Genomic DNA, 22,375 nt, shown 5'->3' on the forward strand with positions numbered 1-22,375 from the left:
TTCACGAAATTCCCGAAATCAGCGATTTTCGACCTTATTCTGCGATCTTTAAGCGTGTATACCTCAGAGCAACGTTAACCGATTTTGATGAAATTTTAGGCATGTATATAACTTAATTCAATCTACAAACGGTTTTTTTTTTAATTTTCATTACAGGCTCATATAAAAAAGTTGAAAAATCGACCTTTACTATTTTTTTGCTACTCCGACCAATTGCATATTTCTTCAAAACGACGAAACACGTCACTTAGCAAACTAATCCCTCTAGCTTCTCAAGAAAACTCATGTCGTTTGGACCGATTCTAAAAAAGTTATGCGATTTGAAAAAGTGTCCAAATACTTCTTTTATTAACTGCATATTGTATAGAGAAAAGTTATTCAAAATCATGGCCTCCGACAACATATTTCGAGGACATTGGAACCGGTGCTGACGACTCCATTTCCAATAATTCCCTGATATTTTATATTATATGATAAAATTAAAATATATTTAATTTATGATTACATTATAAAGATTTTAACACGCCAAACATAAACTTAAATTTAATTCAAAAGATAAGAAGGTTTTTCATTGCTGGAAGTTTATTATTCTTTCTAAATAATAAATGTACATACTAAACTTATGTAAATTATGGTGAAGCTTTGTGAAACAGTATGTTTCAATAAGATAAATATAATTGCTACACTCCGCGTCAAAATTAAGGGAACACTATAATTTCCCGAAAATTTTGGTCATGTTCAAATAGCTGTATCTCTGCGAAAAATGGTCGCAAAAAATATTTAAAAAACACATTTTAAAGCTTGAAGTTTCTAGTTTTTAAATCAAAGACTCCATTTTTTTCATGCATTATGATACTGTTTTATCAAGATGAAGCGCAGGAAACGAAGTTTCAGAAATTTTTGCCTAGTTTGAACGTATGCACAGGACAAACAATTTTTTTCGGTAAATAGAATGATGAGCCCCTATAGAGCAAACATTTCTCTTTAATTTCGTTTTCTTGGTTCTGTTGTATGATTTTTATTAACCGAATTATTCGCGATCAAAGCAAAAAAAGTACTTTTGACTTAGAACACCTCTAACTTGCGAACTCATAATCGTAGACAAATATTCATGAGTGTTTTGGAAATCTAAAATAATTTCCTTTCAGAACATTTAGTTGCCAATTCAATAAGATGTTTTTTTAGTCGTATAAAATCCTTTTTAAAATGATCCCAAAAATTGCATATTTACCTTTTTTAGAAAACATGATGCCACTTCAAGGAAAAGCATGGATTCATTCAAATGTCCACGTTTTTTTGTGAGGTAAAACTACCTCTTAAACACTGTGGGTAAGCCAGACCTATCAGATTTTTTTTTCCGTTTGTCCTCGATGGTCAAACATGCGATATAGTCTGAAAAATTAAACGATCACCTGTTTTACGTTATGATTCTCTTCAAAACTCTGTCTTTGTTCTCGCGGCTTTTGAACGATTGTTGCACTTTTTTTGTTAGTTCAATGTCATTTTAGTAAAAAGAAAAGATTTAAAATATTTACGAAAAATTTTTTATCCAAACTCTTCGCAATGGCGAAAACTGTACTTCAATAACTGGCATTAGCACCACCCAAAGCGCGTCACAAGTTGGCGCATGCGCGATCGAATTTAGACTTCATTGTGTGTGCGTCAGCATGGATAGATGAGACCTTGCGGTTCGTCACTTCCGCAGTATTTTCTGACTCCAAACTCACGCTTCGACGCGTGTGAGTATGAGGGCACGCGCGCGCGTTGTGTGCGTGTGTATTTGTATGTAGTCTAATAATGGGAGTTGCCACGTCTCCGCACGATAACTTCCCTCAATCGGTTGTGCATGTTAATGCAGTTCCGAATTTTTCGCTAAGGAATTCTGTGTCGAAATTTGGCGGAGGGCCAGTGCTAATTGTCCCAAATGCGCCAGGTTAGGGTACTGTTGTCGCAAACGTCGCCCAAGAATATCTTAAACATGTGCAATGGGATGGGAAATCTGAACTCACTGCTGGATGGCCAAGAACTGATATCTGATATTGCCGCAAATATCGTACGAAAATTCGACGGAAAGTCGAATTTAAAGTCACAACTTGCCGCGTGAGTAGTAGGCTGTGGCACAGCGCCTGATCGTGCTGTGTTGGCGCATGCGCAGTGAGGCGTAAATCCGACCGCGCATGCGCCAATTTGTGGCGCGCTTTGGGTGGTGCTAATGCCAGTTATTGAAGTACAGTTTTCGCCATTGCGAAGAGTTTGGATAAAAAAATTTTCGTAAATATTTTAAATCTTTTCTTTTTACTAAAATGACATTGAACTAACAAAAAAAGTGCAACAATCGTTCAAAAGCCGCGAGAACAAAGACAGAGTTTTGAAGAGAATCATAACGTAAAACAGGTGATCGTTTAATTTTTCAGACTATATCGCATGTTTGACCATCGAGGACAAACGGAAAAAAAAATCTGATCGGTCTGGCTTACGCACAGTGTTTAAGAGGTAGTTTTACCTCACAAAAAACGTGGACATTTGAATGATTCCATGCTTTTCCTTGAAGTGGCATCATGTTTTCTAAAAAATGGTAAATATGCAATTTTTGGCATCATTTTAAAAAGGATTTTATACGACTAAAAAAACATCTTATTGAATTGGCAACTAAATGTTCGGAAAGCAAATTATTTTAGATTTCCAAAACACTCATGAATATTTGTCTACGATTATGAGTTCGCAAGTTAGAGGTGTTCTAAGTCAAAAGTACTTTTTTTGCTTTGATCGCGAATAATTCGGTTAATAAAAATCATACAACAGAACCAAGAAAACGAAATTAAAGAGAAATGTTTGCTCTATAGGGGCTCATCATTCTATTTACCGAAAAAAATTGTTTGTCCTGTGCATACGTTCAAACTAGGCAAAAATTTCTGAAACTTCGTTTCCTGCGCTTCATCTTGATAAAACAGTATCATAATGCATGAAAAAAATGGAGTCCTTGATTCAAAAACTAGAAACTTCAAGCTTTAAAATGTGTTTTTTAAATATTTTTTGCGACCATTTTTCGCAGAGATACAGCTATTTGAACATGACCAAAATTTTCGGGAAATTATAGTGTTCCCTTAATTTTGACGCGGAGTAGTGTATCTTTACAATGGAAGATAAGAATCATTTTTAAAATCAAATGCATTGAATGAACTTGTTTTGCTTTTGAAAATACAGAATAAAATCAGTAACATTAGTTTTATATATTCCGAAGATTTTTAACACATTATTTTGATTCATTGTAGGTTTTCCAAATTCGCCAAAGTCGACAATTTCTTCCGTCACAAGAAGAAAACTGGATCTCTTTTAACGGTTTGGAAGGAACGTTACTTAATGCAATCACAAACCTCGGAGCTGTTGTGGTGAATAACCCAGGCCCCATAGGCGATCGTCGAGCTGTAAGAGGTCGCGGGAACTCGCCTCAAATATTTCTTAGGCAAACAGCTTCGATTCCACTAGTTTCAGTACCACGAGGAAGACCAGTTCCTTCGAATACGTTCCCAGTTACGGTTCGGAGAAATCGCAAGTCAGATTTATCAGTACAACCATTGAAAATCATCGGGAACGATGGTGATGCGCAAGATAATCTTTGCCGACCTTGGGGTGTAGCATGCGACAAAGAAGGACACATAGTAATTGCAGACAGATCAAATAACCGTATACAAATATATCGACAAGATGGTTCTTTCCTCAAAAGGTTCGGTACTCATGGTACCGCACCAGGACAATTCGACCGCCCGGCTGGTGTAGCGGTGGATGCACGTCGCCGTATAGTTGTAGCTGATAAGGATAATCATCGTATACAGGTAACGAAAGTGAATAACGTAACTAGTGTAAAAATTTCTAAACAACTTAATATTTTATGTTCATTGATTATACAGTGCTGTCTCGAAAAGAATCCGCGTCATCTGTCTTAAAAAGAAACTGTTCTGCTATCACCGCTACTTTTTTTTGCACTTGCCACGGCATATGAGAGGTACCAAAGAGACTAAAGGTCTAAACACACATATCAGTTACGTGTCAGTTCCGTGGTCGTAAAAGATATTGGTTGCTTGTTTGGAATGGCTCAGCGCACATTTGTCAGTTCCGTGTCCGACTCGTGAATTTCGACTGTCTTCCGTACACGTCAGTTTTGGGCCGTCAGTATCAGTGTTAAAAAATATCGTTTGCGTGCTTTTCAATGGAGCAGCGCACACTTGCCCGTATCAAGGATGTCAGCAAATGCCAGTGCAGAACCCCTATCCGTTCAGTGAAACTAAAATTTGGTTGGCAACGATATTTGGGCATTTGGACTAACAGAGTCCTGAAATCACGGAAAGGTGAAAGGGACGGCCTTCTTTTATGACCGGGAAAGGTTGTCGGATCGAAGCTCTCAAACCACGCGCTTCGGGGGTCCTAGACCCTAGAGTCAAAATGACAACGAGAACAATAGGCCACTCAGTAATGAAAATGGGAATTTATATAATTAATATTAGATCTCCATACAAGTACCACCAATGGATTGCTGGAGATTGTGCAATTAAAATTACACCAAACTTGATATAATTCTGATCATTTTTAATGATTGTAATGAAAAGAGTTTTGTATTTGAATTTTGCGCGGTAAGGTATAGGGTAAGATCGGATGCATGAATGCTGGATGTTAGGGAAATGGAGCTGGATGTGCGTTTCAACAGGACGTGCAAACTTTAGAGCTTTTTCACACGGCGATACATGTGTCGCGATACGTGTATGATGCATACCGATTTTCCATTGATCATTATAGCTTGCATAGGAACCGTTCACACGACGATTCTCGTATCGCGATACTGATTTTGTCTACCCCGCAAACGTCGGCCGCACGATATTTTTTGTCTGAAGTCGACAGATGAAACGTGGAAACGAGCGGACTCTTTCACACGAGGCAGGGCGGAACACGTATAAAGATACGGGTCAATCATTTGTTCTTCAATAAAAAATATCTTCTCGTGCCCCACTCATTTTTGGACAAAATATTTCACTGAATAATGAATGAGATTAAAATGTTATCTATTTGGATTTTACACAAAAGATGTAGTAAAATATGAGCTAAGCGGAAGCATTGGGTTCATCCCATAAACAGCATTAGAAATGAAAAGGGAACATTTCATGTATTATTTCATGAACTTCTAAATGATAGTCATACATTTTTTAATCGACTTGAAAAAGGAGGAACTTATAGATTCGACCGTATGTATTTTTTTATATGTTTGTCCTCGCATAAAGGTCGGTTTATGCAGCCAACAAGGACGGGCCGAGCCCTATAGTAAGCTTATGGACGGCGAGGAGCCGCCGAGCTCGGTGGAGACTCGGCGGCTCCTCGTTCCTTCCCCGCTGGGCCCAGGCTCGGTGGCCAGTCGTTGAGACGACGGGCCGAGTCCGTGCCATGTCGAAGTGCAGCGTTGCTGGATTTTGTGCTCGCAACACGTAGAGGAGTTATACCCGACATAAACATATCGCTGCCTCCTTCCCCCATTTCTCAATTCGCTGCGAAGTCGCATAAAGACACGACATGTCATTGTTTGTTTTCGTCCGTTCAAAGTAAATTACACCAGATTTTTCAGAAAGTAAGTATAGCTTATTTCTTAGTATTGACTATAATATTCTTGCATTATTCTCGTAGTTTAGAGTTTTTTCTAACTTACTGTAATGATTTTTTTTTCATTTTTTAAACATTTTAATATACGAATAGAGAGGTGGGATTGTTTAACGGGTTGGGTCAAGTTGTCACAGAACATTTGGAAAGAAGAAGTAAGCCAACGAGTTATTTTATCCGATAAAGGGAAAAATAAAAGAAAAGAGAAAAGTATTAACAATTATAAGGATTGAAAAGAATATGAAGAAGACTTTTGCCTTGTGTGCTTTTCTCTGTATTCAGAAAGCATATCCAGAACAATTGGGCTTCAGCGATAAAGTTGTAAACTGTTTGTTAATAATGTTTCTAAGTTTAATTTTGTGTTCAACACTATAGCATTTATAATTACAATAAAAAATGATATTACTTCCTTAATTGTATCAGCTTTTTATTACTAAACTTAGCTATCTAAATTTGTGACAACCAACCCAGCCTCGGGATATACAGGTTGTCCGCGGGAAGACTGGACAGCTGGATATCTCCTAAAGTATTGGAGATAAAATTTTTTAAAAAAGTATGTAATTGAATGGTTCGAGGGGGCTAATTTATTAGCCGAGACGATTTTTTTCGATTATTATTTTAAAAGATACGATGGTCAAGTTCGGTTTTTCAAATGGAACTATTTTTTTTTTTGAACACCTGAGTTGATACTGCGTTAACAAGACAAATTGAATAAGCTTTAATGTATACACTTTATTTCCACTGGTTTTTAAGATATTGCGCTTGCAAAATTACTGATTTTTACTGGAAGAAAACCCTCTGGAATAGCAAGGACCGGGGACGGTCTTACTGGCGCCACGGGTGACATTGCCTGTTGAAACTGATACCTACCTGCCAAAGGTCTGGGTTAGGGATGGCAAGCCCAAAGGCTGAACAATTCTTTTCCTTCAGAAATGCTACTTAGTCAGGTACATCTGCAGTATCGAGAAGCGCACTGTTACTTTTATTTCGCACTTGCTTCTATGCTCGGATGGCCGGTTCTTTTGGGAGGGATGCAAGTTGGATTGGTTCTGATACAATCTGCTCCCTATGGTTGTAATTTAGTCTAGCAACTTTCACTCCTCCTAACCTAACCAATCCAACTTGCCCCCCTCCCAAAAGAACCGGCCATCCGCGCGTAGAAGCAAGTGCGAAATAAAAGTAACGATGCGCTTCTCGATACCGCAGATGTACCTACCTAAGTAGCATTTCTGAAAGAAAAGAATTGTCCAGCCTTTGGGCTTGCCATCCCTAACCCAGACCTTTGGCAGGTAGGTATCAATTTCAACAGGCAATGTCACCCGTGGCGCCAGTAAGACCGTCCCCGGTCCTTGCTATTCTAGAGGGTTTTCTTCCAGTAAAAATCAGTAATTTTGCAAGCGCAATTACTTAAAAACCAGTGGAAATAAAGTGTATACATTGAAGCTTATTCAATTTGTCTTGTTAACGCACTATCAACTCATGTGTTCAAAAAAAAAATAGTTCCATTTGAAAAACCGAACTTGACCATCGTATCCTTTAATATAATAATAAACAAAAATCGTCTCGGCTAATAAATTGGCCCTTTCGAACCATTCAATTACATTTTTTTTTAAATTTTTTATCTCCAATACTTTAGGAGATATCCAGCTGTCCAGTCTTCCCGCGGACACCCTGTATTGCCAAAAAAAAATTCCTGCATATAATGTGACTTAGTTCCTAATCTGATTGACAAAATCCACAGGGCCAATTTTTTTTATAAAGACGTACGTAGTTTATATTAATCTGAGTCTGAATGGACATCCCTACAGCCATAACCCGTAAAAAAATAAAAATAAGAAAATGATGCAGTCATACCCTGTCTCCCCTACCTTCAGTATGTGAAAAGTCACAGTTACACCTCGGGATCTTCCCTTGTGAGTAAGCTAAAGTTAATGACAGAACATTTTCAGCTTAGAAATCTGACAACGCTGTGGCAGATACGCCACGACAGGTTGCATCTCGGGCCCGTCCGGAGCTCGTCCTAAGCCCGGCCGGGGCACGGCCTGCACTCGTCCGGAGCCCGACTCGTCCCGGCCCGTCCTCGTTGGCTGTATAAACCGACCTTAACTCCTCAGCATATGGACTGATTTTGATGATCTCTTTTTTATTCGAAAGAGAACGATGCCCCGGTGGTCCCATCCTAAACTGCACCAACATTTGCCCAATATTTTGCTAGTTCTGATTAATAATATAGACTATTGTCACCTAATTATTATTATTTTATGTACGTACGCGCATATCTCCTCAGCATGTTGCGTCTATATATATAGTTAAAAATAAAAAAAATTAAAAAAATTAAAACGGACGACAAAAAAATAAAAATTCACTAAAAAAGATAAAATAGTTTTTCTCTTATTTAATCTACGAACTCTCATATTTTTTAAGTGGACGCTTCATCCATCATTTGGACTGTGTAAATCTGGCACCGACTTAAAAAATAAGAGAGTCGTAGATTAAGTAAGAGAAAAAATATTTTTTACTTTCGTGCATTTTTATTTTTTTGTCGCGGTTTTAATTTTTTTTTTTAATTACTTTAGAATGTCTGCCATCTCGCCGCGTGCCGTGTGAAAGGGTTCACCCGTTACAACTTTTCGTTTGCCGACGTTATGCGAAAAGTATCATGCGGCCGACGTTTGCGGAATACACGAAATCAGTCTCACGATATGAGAATTGTTCTATAAACAATGCATAATCGGTATCCACCACACACGTAGGATACGTGTATCGCCGTCTAAATGAAATCATAGGCAGCTCGCGATATAAGTTTCGCATACATGTATCCCCGTGTGAAAGAGCTCTTCAGTTTCAACGTAATTGCGCAATACATATACCTATAGTCGAATTAACAAAAGAAGGCGCTTTGGACCTGGGCCAGAATTTGCGCCGTTGCAGCTACTCCAGGCTCGCGATTGGTGCTTCCCATACGCGGCTCTCTACGCCTTGGCCAATGACTTTCGACTACTTAGCTGTGGGCCTAGAATAATCGTTGTTCTTGTCAGGTGTATATTGTTTCCTCTTCCAGAGGGCCCACCCAACGTTCTTCCATAAAGATTTGACAGAGTGTTGAATCTTATTGGCTATTGCGGCACGCGGCATGCAGAATGAATGGCGGACAAGTCGAGGAATACAGGCTCATCGGATTCTTATTCTATTTAGCGTCATTCCACGGAAAATCGATCACTTTTTGCACTCGATGTCAGGGATTTCGTTCAAACTGAAATATTATATAGGAAGTGATTTCAGTCATCACTTTGCTGGTTTTGAATTTGTTAAATTTTTGCCTATTTTCATGAAACCGAGCTGTACTTGTGAATTTTTATCTTGGAATCTCTTTATCGTATTGAATTCATTCTTTTTTCATTTTAATCCAGAAAGTGCAGGCTATTCTAATACTCATTTTTTTATATTGAAAAATTAATTTTGTAATTTTAAAAATTATAACCAAATTTTTATTCTGCAAATTTCAAAATCGAAATATTCTGCTTTCGAGCATGGAATTTCTAAAATTAATGTCAGCATGAGCTGTTATTAACCGATCAAAAGTTTCACTAACACACTCTTGGCCCCGTTTCAGTTAAAAATATTTTGCTCCGTCGACATTATTGGTAGACTTTATATGGTCAGCTGCACGTAATAACTGAGCAAGAGACGACTATATAACTGCGTCGTTAATTTTAATGGTGTTATCCTAGAGTAATACTTTTAAGCCATGTTTAAAGGAACCAATTACTTTTAAGCCACGTTTAAAGGAACGAATTCCTGTTGGAAATGAAATGAAAAATAGTTTTACAATTTCGAAAATTTATTCTGAAAGATTAATTCATCTCACTTAAAATAAAAAAAAGTTTTCAAGATAGAAATTCGTAAGTAGAGCATTTTTACACGAACATAGGCAAAAATTGCACAATTCAAAGTCCTATATTTTGTAACCAAGTACAAAACCCGTTAAACAATGACTCAAACGTTTCCATAATTTCACGTGATTCACAAAATACATATTGCATTCTGATCAAAGTCTCTAAAAATGTGATTGATATGGCGCGAGTGACTTGTAGATGAAGGAATCTGTTTTATCGAGCGAGTGAGAGAGATACAGTTGCGCTTGAAGATCGCAAGAGACGTTCGATCTGCTACAGAACGTGGCAACGTCGCACGAAGTACAGAGCAGGTATTGTGGCTCTTCCGAGCCACGCGCACCGGCCGACGGGCCTCCCAAACGCCTTCTTTCGTTACTTCGACTATATATACTTTTTGGTAAGTGGAGGTGATTGGAAAATTTCAAGATCTATTCCGTTTGTATAAACGTAATATTGCATTTTTTATATTCAATTTTCACTGCTAATATATTTTCATCAATACTTAATGTAAAATAATCTCTTAAACTGTACAACCTCACCTACGCGCTGTTGTACTAAAAAATCACACATAGGAAAAGAAGGGGTAGTCCCGCCTGCGTCGGCTTCCCTCCAAATTGGGGACGGAACCCTTATCGCTTGAGTATATAAAAATACACGCGCACGAGTATCAAAACAAAAGGATGCGCGACGTATTGGCTACAAGAAAAGTTGGGCCATAGGGGGGATATACAGGGTGTCCCAAAAATGTCGGAGTTCCTTGATAGGGGTGACTCAGCGGGTAATTTGAAACAACTTTTTCCTTAGCGAAAATATTGTCCGAAGCTTCGTTAACGAGATATTAACAAAAAACCACGACCAATCAGAGCGCGCGCCTCCCTCCCGAGCTCCAGTGGTAGCGTTGGCTACGTGGTAGGCGGCTGCGCTTGTACTACGGACGTACGAACAAGCAAGTCGGCATGCATCAAAGGAAACAGCGTTACACATTTTTTTTAAAGCGGAATCATAAATAATAATTGTTTGAAGTGAGAGGACAAGAAATGCGCAAATTTAATTTTCAAATAAGGCATAAACGAAAAGGTAATGTAACAAAAAATGTACTTCAAGTGATCATAATTCGTTATTGAGGTAAAAATCTGTAGTTTAATCACGGCCAACATAACTAAATTTAAACAATAATAATAGGTGTATGAATAATTTCTTTCAGACTGGATTTACATAATCGGTATAAAGCAACCGAATTTCTATCGCAGTGATATTTGTAAGCTACCAGAAAAATGGCAAAAGGTAATTTACAATAATGGAAAATATTTCGATGATTGAGTTGTTTTCATATTTTTTAAATCAAACAGTTATTGTACCATAAAATCGAACAGAACTTATTTCTACACCTAATAATAACCAATGAGTTAAGTAAAACTCACCCTTTCGGACATTCCTTTCCTTCCTTTTCGGAAACCTGTGTCACTAAGTAGGTCACTATACCGATCCTGGTCATCGGTGGTCGAAAAGATTTATGGTAGGGTAGCGCTCAGTGCTCAGCTGATCGCAGGTATACGACACCACCCAAAGTTAGGGGTTGCAACGTCAAGTGCATCCGGGTTAATGTACCGAATATTCACTTCACTGCACGGCCACTAACACTGAACACTTAATTTATTTTTCATGGAACGTGTTGTTCCTACGTTATAAAAATTGGTGTTAGCTGAATTTCCGCGCGGCTTTGGGTCTACCTATATCACTACCTTGTGGTATCTTTGACCCAGTTGAAAATAACCTTGACGCCAAACGCCGAATCGTAACCTCGCTTGGGGTTTGGATGTGCGAGTATTCCCGTGCAAACGCTCGCACAGTAGCACTTGCGTCTCCGTTGTTCCAGACGTACATCCAGAACATCGCGTAATATTCTTGAGCGGTGAACATTTCTGGGACGAGATTGCTAGCTGACTGACAGGATTTTTTCCAAGCAACTTCCTCTACCCCCAAGTAGTTTCTCCCGTTCCATTATGAGTTGACTCCCAACAGGACAAAAGGCTTCAGGTAAAAAGAAGCCAGCACATTTTCGAAATACACGTGCTTTGCAGAAGTGCAACGAACGAACCATCGTACACTTTCACAAAAGCCCGCGCTCCGTCCTTTTACTGCCAATATACCCATTGCTTCGAGATAGACAGCAGACACCACGTGTTTCGGTTCGAAAGGGTCCGAATAGAATACCCTGAGTTCACGTCTGCTACGAGGTAGAGAACCAGCTAAGCCATAAATTAGCCAAAACAAATCGTTCTCTACCGCCGAAGAGAAAATCTTGTCAGTCAGCTAGCATTCTCGTCCCAGAAATGCTCTCCGCTCAAGAATATTACGCGATGTTCTGGGTGTACGCCCGGAACAACGGGCGCGCAAGTGCTACTGTGCGAGCGTTTGCACAAGAATATCCGCACACCGAACCTCCAACGAGGGTACGATTCGGCGTTTGGCGTCAAGATTATTCTCAACGGAGTCAATGATGCCGCAAGGCGTGCATAGACGCTGAGTGTGGTCACATCCAGCAACTGCTCAACTAACAGTAATCGGCCCCTTTCGGGGCCACCAATTTTTATAACGTAGGAAAAACACATTCCATGAAAAATTAAAATTAAGTGATCAGTGTTAGTAGCCGTGCAGTGACGTGAATATTCGGTACATTAACCCGGATGCACTTGACGTTGCAACCCCTAACTTTGGGTGGTGTCGTATACCTGCGATCAGCTGAGCACTGAGCGCTACCCTACCATAAATCTTTTCGACCACCGATGACCAGGATCGGTATAGTGACCTCCTTAGCGACACAGGTTTCCGAAAAGGCAGGAAAGGAAGGAAAGGAATGCCCGTCGGGGTGAGTGTTATTTAATTTATTAGTGATTACTAGGTGTAGAAATAAATTCTGTTCGATTTTAGGGTTCAATAACAGTTTGATTTAAAAAATATGAAAACAACTCAATCATCGAAATAATTTCCATTATTGTTAATTACCTTTTGCCTTTTTTTTGGTAGCTTACGAATATCACTGCGATAGAAATTCGGTTGTTTTATACTGATTATGTAAATCCAGTCTGAAAGATTTTATTCATACACCTAATATTATTTTTTTAAATTTAGTTATGTTGGCCGTAATTAAACTACGGATTTTTACGTGAATAACGAATTATGATCACTTTTCGTACATTTTTTGTTACATTACCTTTTCGTTTATGCCTTATTTGAAAACGAAATTTGCGTATTTCTTGTACTCTCACTTCAAACAATTTTTATTTAAGATTATGTTTTAACAAAAACTGTGTAACGCGGTTTCCTTCGGTGCATGCCGACTTGCTTGTTCGTATCTTCGTAGTACAAGCGCAGCCGCCTACCGCGTAGCCAACGCTATAACGGGAGTTCGGGCGGAAGGCGCGCGCCCTTCGGAAGCTTCGGACAATATTTTCTGTAAGGAAAAAGTTGTTTCAAATCACCCCCTGAGTCACCTCTTTCAAGGAACTCCGACATTTTTGGGACACCCTGTATTACTATGAACTGGCAGCGATCACTGGGGCTTCCAAGAATCCCAGTCATTCAAGCGTACGGATATAAGGCTGCACCGCTCACTACTACAGTTTTCCCTAACCGTGGCGCGCCCAGGCTATCATTGGCTTTCGAACTCGCCTTCCACGCGGCTCTGGTAAACATCATGGAGGCCGGGCTCCCAAATGGCTCGAACTGGCCTTCGCTCTCCTAATATAATAACATCCCTATGGCCAACCTTTTCTTGCACCCAATCGTCGCGTGTCCTTGTGTTTTGATATTCGCGCGTATGTATATACTCGAGTAATAAGGGATGTGAAGGGAAGACGGCGCAGGCGCGCGCAAACTACCTGTTTCCGAGTCCTTATGCGAAGTGCATTGGCCCTCGTCGCGAGTAATCGCGGGTAATTTTTTAATACAACAGCGTGTGGATGAAGTAGTATAGATTAAAATGTACTTTCAGCAGTGGATTGCTGATATCGAGGAACGCACCCATTTACAGGAAACCAGATGTTTTACTATGTACCAGCATTGGAGTAAAACTTACTTAAATCTACCTACTTAAGGAATTTTTAAATTTTCATTGCAGGCACAGAAAAAAGTGGAAAAAGCGAACTTCATTATTTGTTTCGCTATTCCAACCAGTTGCGATTTTTTTCAAAACGACAAAACACGCCACCTACTTAGGAAACTAATACTTCTAGCTTCTAAAAAAGACTCATGTCGTTTGGACCAATTTTAAAAATGTTATTCTGTTTTGATGGGTGTACGAATATTTTTGTCTCCTACTGAATGGCAGAACTCTACAGCAGGCTTGCAGGAACGGCTGAATACGGACTGACCGGGCCAGAGCAGGCCTCCTACAGAGTTGTCAGTGAAATTAGGGACACCGCACGGACACGGAACGGACACCGTACGGATACGGAACTGATATGTGTGCGCAGACCTTTATTTTGTCTCTTTTCGTCACGCGACACACAGTGGGTCGATACGTGAGAAATCGCGCCAAATGGTCGAAGATTCGATTCTAGACTTCCGTTTGAATACTATTATTAATGTAAAGGCCGGATTTCGTAGCCGCGATCGGCCGCGGCGGCCGGCCGCGGCGGCCGGCAGCGGTCCTACTAGCGCAACGAAAACACAGATGCATACTTCTCCATTTCACTAGTGGGATCGTCGCCGGCCACCGCGGTCAACCAAGGCTAGGAAATCCAGCCTTTAAATGCCTCGAAGAGAACTAACAACGTTTTGTCACATTCATGCATGACCTTTCATAATATACATTAATAATGTTGTAATTTTCCAAGTAGCAAAATGAATTCTTCCCTTCTCATCAAATTTCGTTTACATATTAAACCTATTTCAAACATCTTAGTTCGTATAATATTCTTTGAACTTTAATCTAAAGATCTGTAACCATTAGTTACTAATAGGTAAGTTATAGATTTTTCATGTTTTTTTCTACGTATTTAAATACACAAAAATTTGAATCTTCGCGTAAAGTTATACATAAACACATGCTAGTGTCTACCTCCTAAAACATCACTAAACTCACGTTTAAAAAAATGCTACCGTTAAGGGACAGTTGACGAATTACGGACATTTAAGGGGGGATCCCATCCTGAAACCACTAACAAAAGCACAAAGTTAGGGTTTTTCTTGTTCGTATACGTAAATATATAGAGTTTGGATGTTTTTTTTATAGATTTAAAGCAATCTTTATTTGGCTAATAAATTTTTTTTTTAAATTGTACGAAATGGCTGCGAACAAAATGGCCTTCCAGAGCACTGCAAAAAAATTGGTCCACATTTCCGCGAATGACTGGATCTGAGATGGAAATATAAAGAAGATATACAGGGTGTAAACGGTATACGTAGCGATATTTTAGAGGGTAGTAGGGGAGGTCCAATTGAACGTAAAAGGTCCTATGACATAGTGTCCGATCTGTCTCCATTTTACACTAATAATGCCTCAAAGTTAAACATGTCTATACGCTAAACTAATAGTCGCAAGATTCCATAATTTTGCAAATACATTGGGGACCATCAGTAGAGTAAAAGGGTCTGAATACAATTTGTTGTATCTCGTATACATTAGCTGTTACGAAGGTTTAAACATCGGAGATGTTTGTGGAAATGATCGTAGCTACACGCATAATGACGCAGATGAGCCGTAGCACAAATACCGCCTGTTGTGAGCTGTTCAAGATGATCCAGTAACCGAGAAAGTATTCTTAAGCCAGGCACGTAGTGGTAACAATTTGTTGCGTGACAGTTTTGACGCTCACGAAAAATGCATTGATTTACATGGAAGTAAGCTCCTGTGACGATGTGACTGCAAAACGTGTTGTTTTTTTTTTAAGAAAGCGGCAAAACTGTTTCTTTCCTTTGAGTGCGACTAAACTGTCACGCAATAAGCTGCTGTCAATGCGCGGCTACTCTTACGTGAATATGTAGTAAAGAAATTCAAATTTTGCTACCTAAATTTATTTACAAAAGATGCTCGAAATGATTGCCGTTTGCATCTAGACACGCCTGACACCGACGCAACCAATTATCGCGAACGCGGGCGAATATTCTAGGCTGCTCGCGTATAATGTTAGCAGCATGAAATATTCTACCCCATAATTCTTCTGAGGTTTCAAATTCGATGTCGGCGTATACAAATGTTTTCATGTGGCCCGATACGTAAAAATCCAATGGATTTAAATCCGGGCTTCTTGACGGCCACACAACCGCACCACTCCGTGCAATTACTCGGTCCCCCCAAATTCGTACTATAGCTCTTCCCATATGGGCCGGGGCGCCGTTGTGAAGAAGCCACATATCTCTTCGGGTGTTCCTGGCAGCCATCTTCTAGTAGAAGCGGCAATTCCGTCGAAGAAATCTGGCATCTTTTGCGCTATTTAGACGCGCCGGCAAAATATGTGGTCCGAGGAGACGATCGCATACTACCCCAGCCCATATGTTTAGCCGCAGCTCGCGCTGGAAGTGCCCCGTTACAATACTCTGGGGTTTTATGGCTTCCCACGCATGCGAATTGCGGAAATTTAATATTCCATAACGTGTGAACGTTGATTCATCTGCTGCGAGTACGATCGTCGGGAAATGGTCGTCCTATTCGACTCTATCGCGGAACCACCGGCAGAAAGTCACCGTCTTTCAAGGATGGACGAAGCAGGCGGTAATATGTGCAGTGAGCGAACTACATAAGTAATCCCTTTATTCCTGTGTCTCTCCGCGAGGCATATTGATGTTGCATATTACTTTTTAATTGCTAGTTCCCAAAGATTAAACAGGCTGATTGGCCATAGCACTTCAACAGGGTCGCGGTTTATGAATGTATTGTCCCGCGAGTCGGCGGTAGAGAACGGTTTCCAACAGGTTTGAGTACTTTTTTGCTTAATTGGTTCCGCCTCGTAGCAGCCGTGAACTTATGGCACCGGAAGAGGGAAATAGGAATGGTATGCTGTTTTTTCTTTATAGCAACTCGAAGACTTTCTGTTTCTCTTCTCTTCGGACCCTTTCGAACCGAAACACGTGGTGTCTGCTGTCTATCTCGAAGCAACGGGTACATTGGCAGTAAAAGGGCGGAGCGCGGACTTATGTGAAAGTGTAGGATGGGTCGTTCGTTGCACTTCTGCAAAGCACGTGTGTTTCGAAAATGTGCTGGCTTCTTTTTACCTACAGCCTCTTGTTCTGGTGGGAGTTAACCCATAATGGAACGAGAGAAACTACGTGGGGGTAGAGGAAGTTGTTTGGAAAAAATCCTGTCAGTCAACTAGCAATATCGTCCCAGAAATGTTCTCCGCTCATGAATGTTACGCGATGTTCTGGGTGTACGCCCGGAACAGCGGGGAAGCAAGTGCTACTGTGCGAGCGTTTGCACGGGAATACCCGCATATCCAAACCCCCAGCGAGGGTACGATTCGGCGCTTGGCGTCAAGATTATTCTCAACGGAGTCAATGATGCCGCAAGGCGTGCATAGACGCTGAGGGTGGTCACATCGAGCAACTGCACAACTAACAGTAATCGGCCCCTTTCAGGGCCACCAATTTTTATAACGTAGGAACGACACGTTCCATGAAAAATAAATTAAGTGATCAGTGTTAGTAGCCGTGCAGTGAAGTGAATATTCCGTACATTAACCTGGATGCACCAGACATTGCGACCCTTAACTTTGGGTAGTGTCGTATACCTGGGACCCAGTTGTGTACTGGGCTCGTCCATCGATGACCAGGATCGGTTCAGTGACCCAGTGACACAGGCTTTCAAGCTGTAGCTGAATTTCCGACAAGGGTGAGTTTTAGTTACTTTATTGGTGTTTATTAATTTTTAAATTTAACGCAGGCTATGGCTTATTTCCGGCGATAATTCTCAAAATTTCCGTACCTAAATATTTCTTAGGGGTTTTTAAACGGACTTATTCGTTATCAGCAACAGTGTTGGCCGTTATTGAATTATGGATTTTTATCACAATAACGAACTACGACCACTTTTCGTTCATTTCCTTTTGCATTACCGTTTCGCGGCTACGTTTTTAACACAAGGAAATTTACGTATTCCTTATCCTCCGACTTCAAATAATTATTATTTTCGATTCTTCTAAAAAAACCTTTGTATTCGTCTTTTTACGTTACACATGATTTTCATCCATTTATCCTTTATTCATTATTCCCCTTAAATGACAAACAAACCATGACAAAATGTTCGTTTTTTTTTGTTACGTCTTTTTCATTTGCCATTCTACGCAATTTCCTTCGATGCATGCCGAGTTGCTTGTTCGTAGTCGCAGCGCGGCGCGCCGCCACGCTAGCGCGGGAACTCGGCTGCCAGACTCGGGCTCTGATTGTTCGGTGCTTTTTGTTAATGCCTCGTTAACGAAACCTCGGAGAACATTTTCGCAAAGGAAAAAGTTGTTTGCAATTCCCCCTTGAGTAACCCCCTTCAAGGAAACGCAGCATTTTTTAAACACCCTGTATGACGAGACTCAGCGACGTGATGTTCTGTCTGTTTCCTCTTTCCGCTCGTCATTCCCATGGGCGCGATTGGTTGATCGATCGTGGTTCCTGGACCATCGGCTTCAGGTAGTATAGTTTTAATGCACTTCAGACACAAAATACTCAAGCGTGAAATTATAAGAAAAACTACGAAAACATTTCACGACCCTTATCCTCGCGGTTGTGCACAGCCTTCCGTCGGGACAGTTTGCTTAGCACTACATACAATTACATCATGTTTCAATACTGCGGGAGGGCAGGATTAGCGAAACCAGTGAATATCGTGGTGTCCGGGTTTACGTCGCGTCCATAATTCCCCCACTTTCCCCTAAATAAAAAATTCAATTATTTGAAGAGGGGGGCGGGCGGAGATGAAATTTCAACGGAATTCTATTCTAGAATGTCCACAGATTAATGTGGTATTGTTTAAAACACACGTATTTACAAGCATTTCTTTAGAACTCTATGCAAAGATAATAATATTAAGCAGTTAAACACAGCAAAAACTATTGGAACTTTGAAGTTTATTGATGAATAATTGACAGTTATATGTAGATGCCCAAATAGCACACAGACGTCTGTGGACGTTTCTGAATGTTGTTTGTCAGAAAACAGTACGTCGTTAAGACGTCTTTTAAACGTCTTGTAGTCGTCTGTAAGTCGTCTTATAGACATCTTTAAGACGTCCATTTCAGACCTTCAAGACGTCTTCAACCTTTTAAGAATACATGTTTAAAAGGATTTTTTGAAATTCATAACATTTCCGAAGTTATTGGTATTTGAGTAGCGGCAAATGCATCGGTAACATTCGGCACTCGCGTAAAACTTTAAACACGTTTTTCTCGAGACAGTGTTCTTAAAATCGGTGGAACCAATATCTCAAAAAGTTATTATCCCATTCGATTGAAACTTGTTTTAGTTTGAAGAATATACTTCTGTGTAGTGGAGAAACCATTAACATTTTTACAATTTTGAATTTTTTAAATTTTTAATGGTGTTGAAAGGTCTAAATATATAGGGAGAAGTGATTTCAAACATCAAGTGTCGTTATTTTCGCAGAAATTTCATTTTTTATAATTTTTTCATGTAAGTCCACTAGCGAGTTTAATGCCTTTTAATAATCTGGCATTGCTTTTTATATCACACCAATGGTTTAGGTGCTACAGGTTCCAACGTTGTGTGGATTTCCCGACGCAGTTGGAGAGGACCAGAGTGGTCCTGCTGAAACAGGATGGAAAAGACGCGGCTACCCGGTGGCACACGGGCCGGTGTGTGTAATCGACGTGGTAGCAAAGATATTTGAGTACATCTTAAGCCGGATCCAGACCTGAATAAGTATATATTGATCAAGGCTGAACGCGCACAGATATTCTGATGTGGACGGGTGAAACGGTAGCGAGGACCGCATACTTCTACGTCAGAAAGAGTAAGCGCGAATGCATATGCTAGTGTAGACGTGTCATTCGTGGTGACTCGACGCATGCGACCCAACTCGCGAATGGCGGCGAAGGCACATGGCCGAAGCCGACCGTTGTCGGTTTTCTTTCACACATCAAAGGGAGTGTGGAGTGCATTGCGCTCAGCGTGGAAGATAGAAGTAAATGAGATACTTTTCTGAAGTCCTCGATGTCTGGGATTTTCAAGCTACTATTGAAATATATTGTAGCCCATATGTAATTAGAGAGGGCTAAGTCCACATTTTTAAAGATTCGAAATTGTTTAAAAAATAAAAATTATCAAAATTTCCTGTTTTCGATGATTTTTACGAAACGACATCAGAAATGACTTTTGACCCCTCCGCATGCGTCATTCGTACGCGGCTCAGCGTGCTCAGCGTATACGCATCCACGTCTGGATCCGGCTTTAAAGGATCGGATCATGGAAGTTGTATGACCTGATGGATTGGCGCCAAACCAATATGGTTTTAGTAAAGGTAGGAGCACCTCGCAGGCGTTGTACGAGGTTAGGATGTTTCCTGAAATAAAGAACAATCAGGGACACTATGCGGCCATAGTTACTTTTGATGTGAGGAATGCCTTCAACTCCTTGCGCTCCATCTATGAAGAGGTTAGGAGAAGAGCCTTCCCCGGGTACCTGAGGAGAATCCTTAGGGGGTACCTCAGCGATCGGTGGGTGACGTACCATCTTGAGGATGGCGTCATTCGCCAGATAATGGAGACCGGGGTTCCCCAGTAGGAAGGAGCTTATTTCTCATCTATGAAAATATGATCTTCTCACCATCTCAGTTTGTACCTTTTATAAAAAATAAAATCGAGCAGAATATGAACACAACTCATCTATATTTAGGGGTAGCTCAATGCTGATGAAATTTTCAATGTACATGATAATTATATGGAAGGGCATGGAACACTAAGAGAGAACTCCACACTAAGTGGAACTGGTAAGTTACCGCCTTGATTTGTTCCTTTATATATACGAACACTATGTAAACACTTTAGATAATACATTCTTATCTTTACGGGTAGCTCAAGTGAGTCAAAGATTATAGAAATTATGAAAATTCAATATAAACTCCGCTTCAAAATTAAGGGAACACTATAATTTCCCGAAAATGTTGGCCATTTTCAAATAGCTGTATCTCTGCGAAAAATGGTCCCAAAAAAATATTTAAAAAACGCATTTTAAAGCTTGAATTTTCTAGTTTTTGAACCAAGGACTCTATTTTTTCATTCATTATGATACTGTTTTATCAAGATGAAGCGCAGGAAACGATGTTTCAGAAATTTTTTCCTATTTTGAACGTATGCACAGGACAAACAATTTTTTTTGGTAAATCGAATGATGAGCTCCTATAGAGCAAACATTTATCTTTAATTTCGTGTTCTTGGTTCTGTTGTATGATTTTTATTAACCGAATTATTCGCGATCAAAGCAAAAAAAAGTACTTTAGACTTAGAACCCCTCTAACTTGCGAACTCATGATTGTAGACAAATTTTCATGAGTGTTTTGGAAATATAAGATAATTTCCTTTCAGAACATTTAGTTGCCAATTCAATGAGATTTTTTTAATCGTCTTAAATCCATTTTAAACTGATCTCAAATGTTGCATATTTACCATTTTTTAGAAAACATGATGCCACTTCAAGGAAAATCACGGAATCATTCAAATATCCACGTTTTTTTTGTGAGGTAAAACTACCCCTAAAACACTGTACAAATGTCCTCGATTGTCAAACACGCGATATGGTCTGAATCATTGAACGATCACCTGTTTCCCGTTATGATACTCGTCAAAACTCTTTCTTTGTTCTCGCGGCTTTTGAACGATTGTTGCACTCCTTTTTGTTAGTTCAATGTCATTTTAGTAAAAAGAAAAGATTTACAAAATTTAAGAAAAACATTTTTATCAAAACTCTTCGCAATGACGAAAACTGTACTTCAATAACTGGCATTAGCACCACCCAAAGAGCGCCACGAGTTGGCGCATGCGCGGTCGGATCTACACCTCATTGCGCATGCGCCGACGCAGCAAGACCAGGCGCTGTGCCACAGCCTACTACTCACGCAGCAACTTGCGACTTTACATTCGACTTTTAGCGAACTTCTTTTTTTTGCGTCGAGTTATGTCCCGACGTCACCTAACTGAATACGAAGTCGCTTGGCGTGTGACTCTGTTGGAGGAGCGCCACAGCCAGCAACAACTTGCCAATTCCTTTGGTGTTAGTCCGTCAGTTGTCAGCCGTCTGTATGCTCGATTTCGAGAGAATGGACAGTACTCGCGCAAATCAGGGCAAGGGCGCAGACGTGCGACAAGTTCTCGAGAGGATAGAATGATGATTTATGTTACGATTTCTCCGGCAAAATCGGATATCAGTTCTTGGCCATCCAGCAGTGAGCTCAGATCTGAGTCCCATTTAACATGTTTGGGACAATAGTACCAGAACCTGGCGAATTTGGGACAATTACCACACGCCCTCCGCCAAATTTGGCACAGAATTTCCCAAAATTCGGAACTGCATTAACATGCGCAACCGATTGAGGGAAGTTATCGTGCGGAGAGTTGGCAACTCCCATTATTAAACCACACCCAAATATGTATGTACACACACAACGTGCGCGCGTGCCCTCATACACACACGCATCGGAGAGTGAGTTTGGAGTCAGAAAATACTGCGGGAGTGACGAACCGCAGGGTCTCATCTAAAAAAAAAAGAAGTTCGCTAAAAGTCGAATGTAAAGTCGCAAGTTGCTGCGTGAGTAGTAGGCTGTGGCACAGCGCCTGGTCTTGCTGCGTCGGCGCATGCGCAATGAGGCGTAGATCCGACCGCGCATGCGCCAACTCGTG

The 22,375-nt window shown here is 40.3% G+C and overlaps 2 protein-coding genes and 1 long non-coding RNA gene across 8 annotated transcripts in view; 1 reads left to right on the top strand and 2 right to left on the bottom strand.

Moving 5' to 3' along the window:
- The window catches only part of LOC143373660 (uncharacterized), a 423,841-nt gene that overhangs the window by 393,116 nt on the left and 8,350 nt on the right, over positions 1 to 22,375 (bottom strand). The gene's annotated exons all lie outside the window — the stretch shown is intronic.
- The window catches only part of LOC143374872 (uncharacterized), a 617,708-nt gene that overhangs the window by 310,791 nt on the left and 284,542 nt on the right, over positions 1 to 22,375 (bottom strand). The gene's annotated exons all lie outside the window — the stretch shown is intronic.
- The window catches only part of Wech (tripartite motif containing 71 protein wech), a 320,032-nt gene that overhangs the window by 242,818 nt on the left and 54,839 nt on the right, over positions 1 to 22,375 (top strand). For all 5 annotated transcript variants that reach the window (XM_076812920.1, XM_076812554.1, XM_076812740.1 and 2 more), the window contains one exon: positions 3,273 to 3,833. In XM_076812920.1, the coding sequence (XP_076669035.1) occupies positions 3,273 to 3,833 (561 nt within the window). The remainder of the gene's footprint in view (positions 1 to 3,272; positions 3,834 to 22,375) is intronic.

This window comes from Andrena cerasifolii, chromosome 1 (genome assembly GCF_050908995.1).
Source record: "Andrena cerasifolii isolate SP2316 chromosome 1, iyAndCera1_principal, whole genome shotgun sequence".
NCBI classification, from domain to species: Eukaryota; Metazoa; Arthropoda; class Insecta; order Hymenoptera; family Andrenidae; genus Andrena; species Andrena cerasifolii.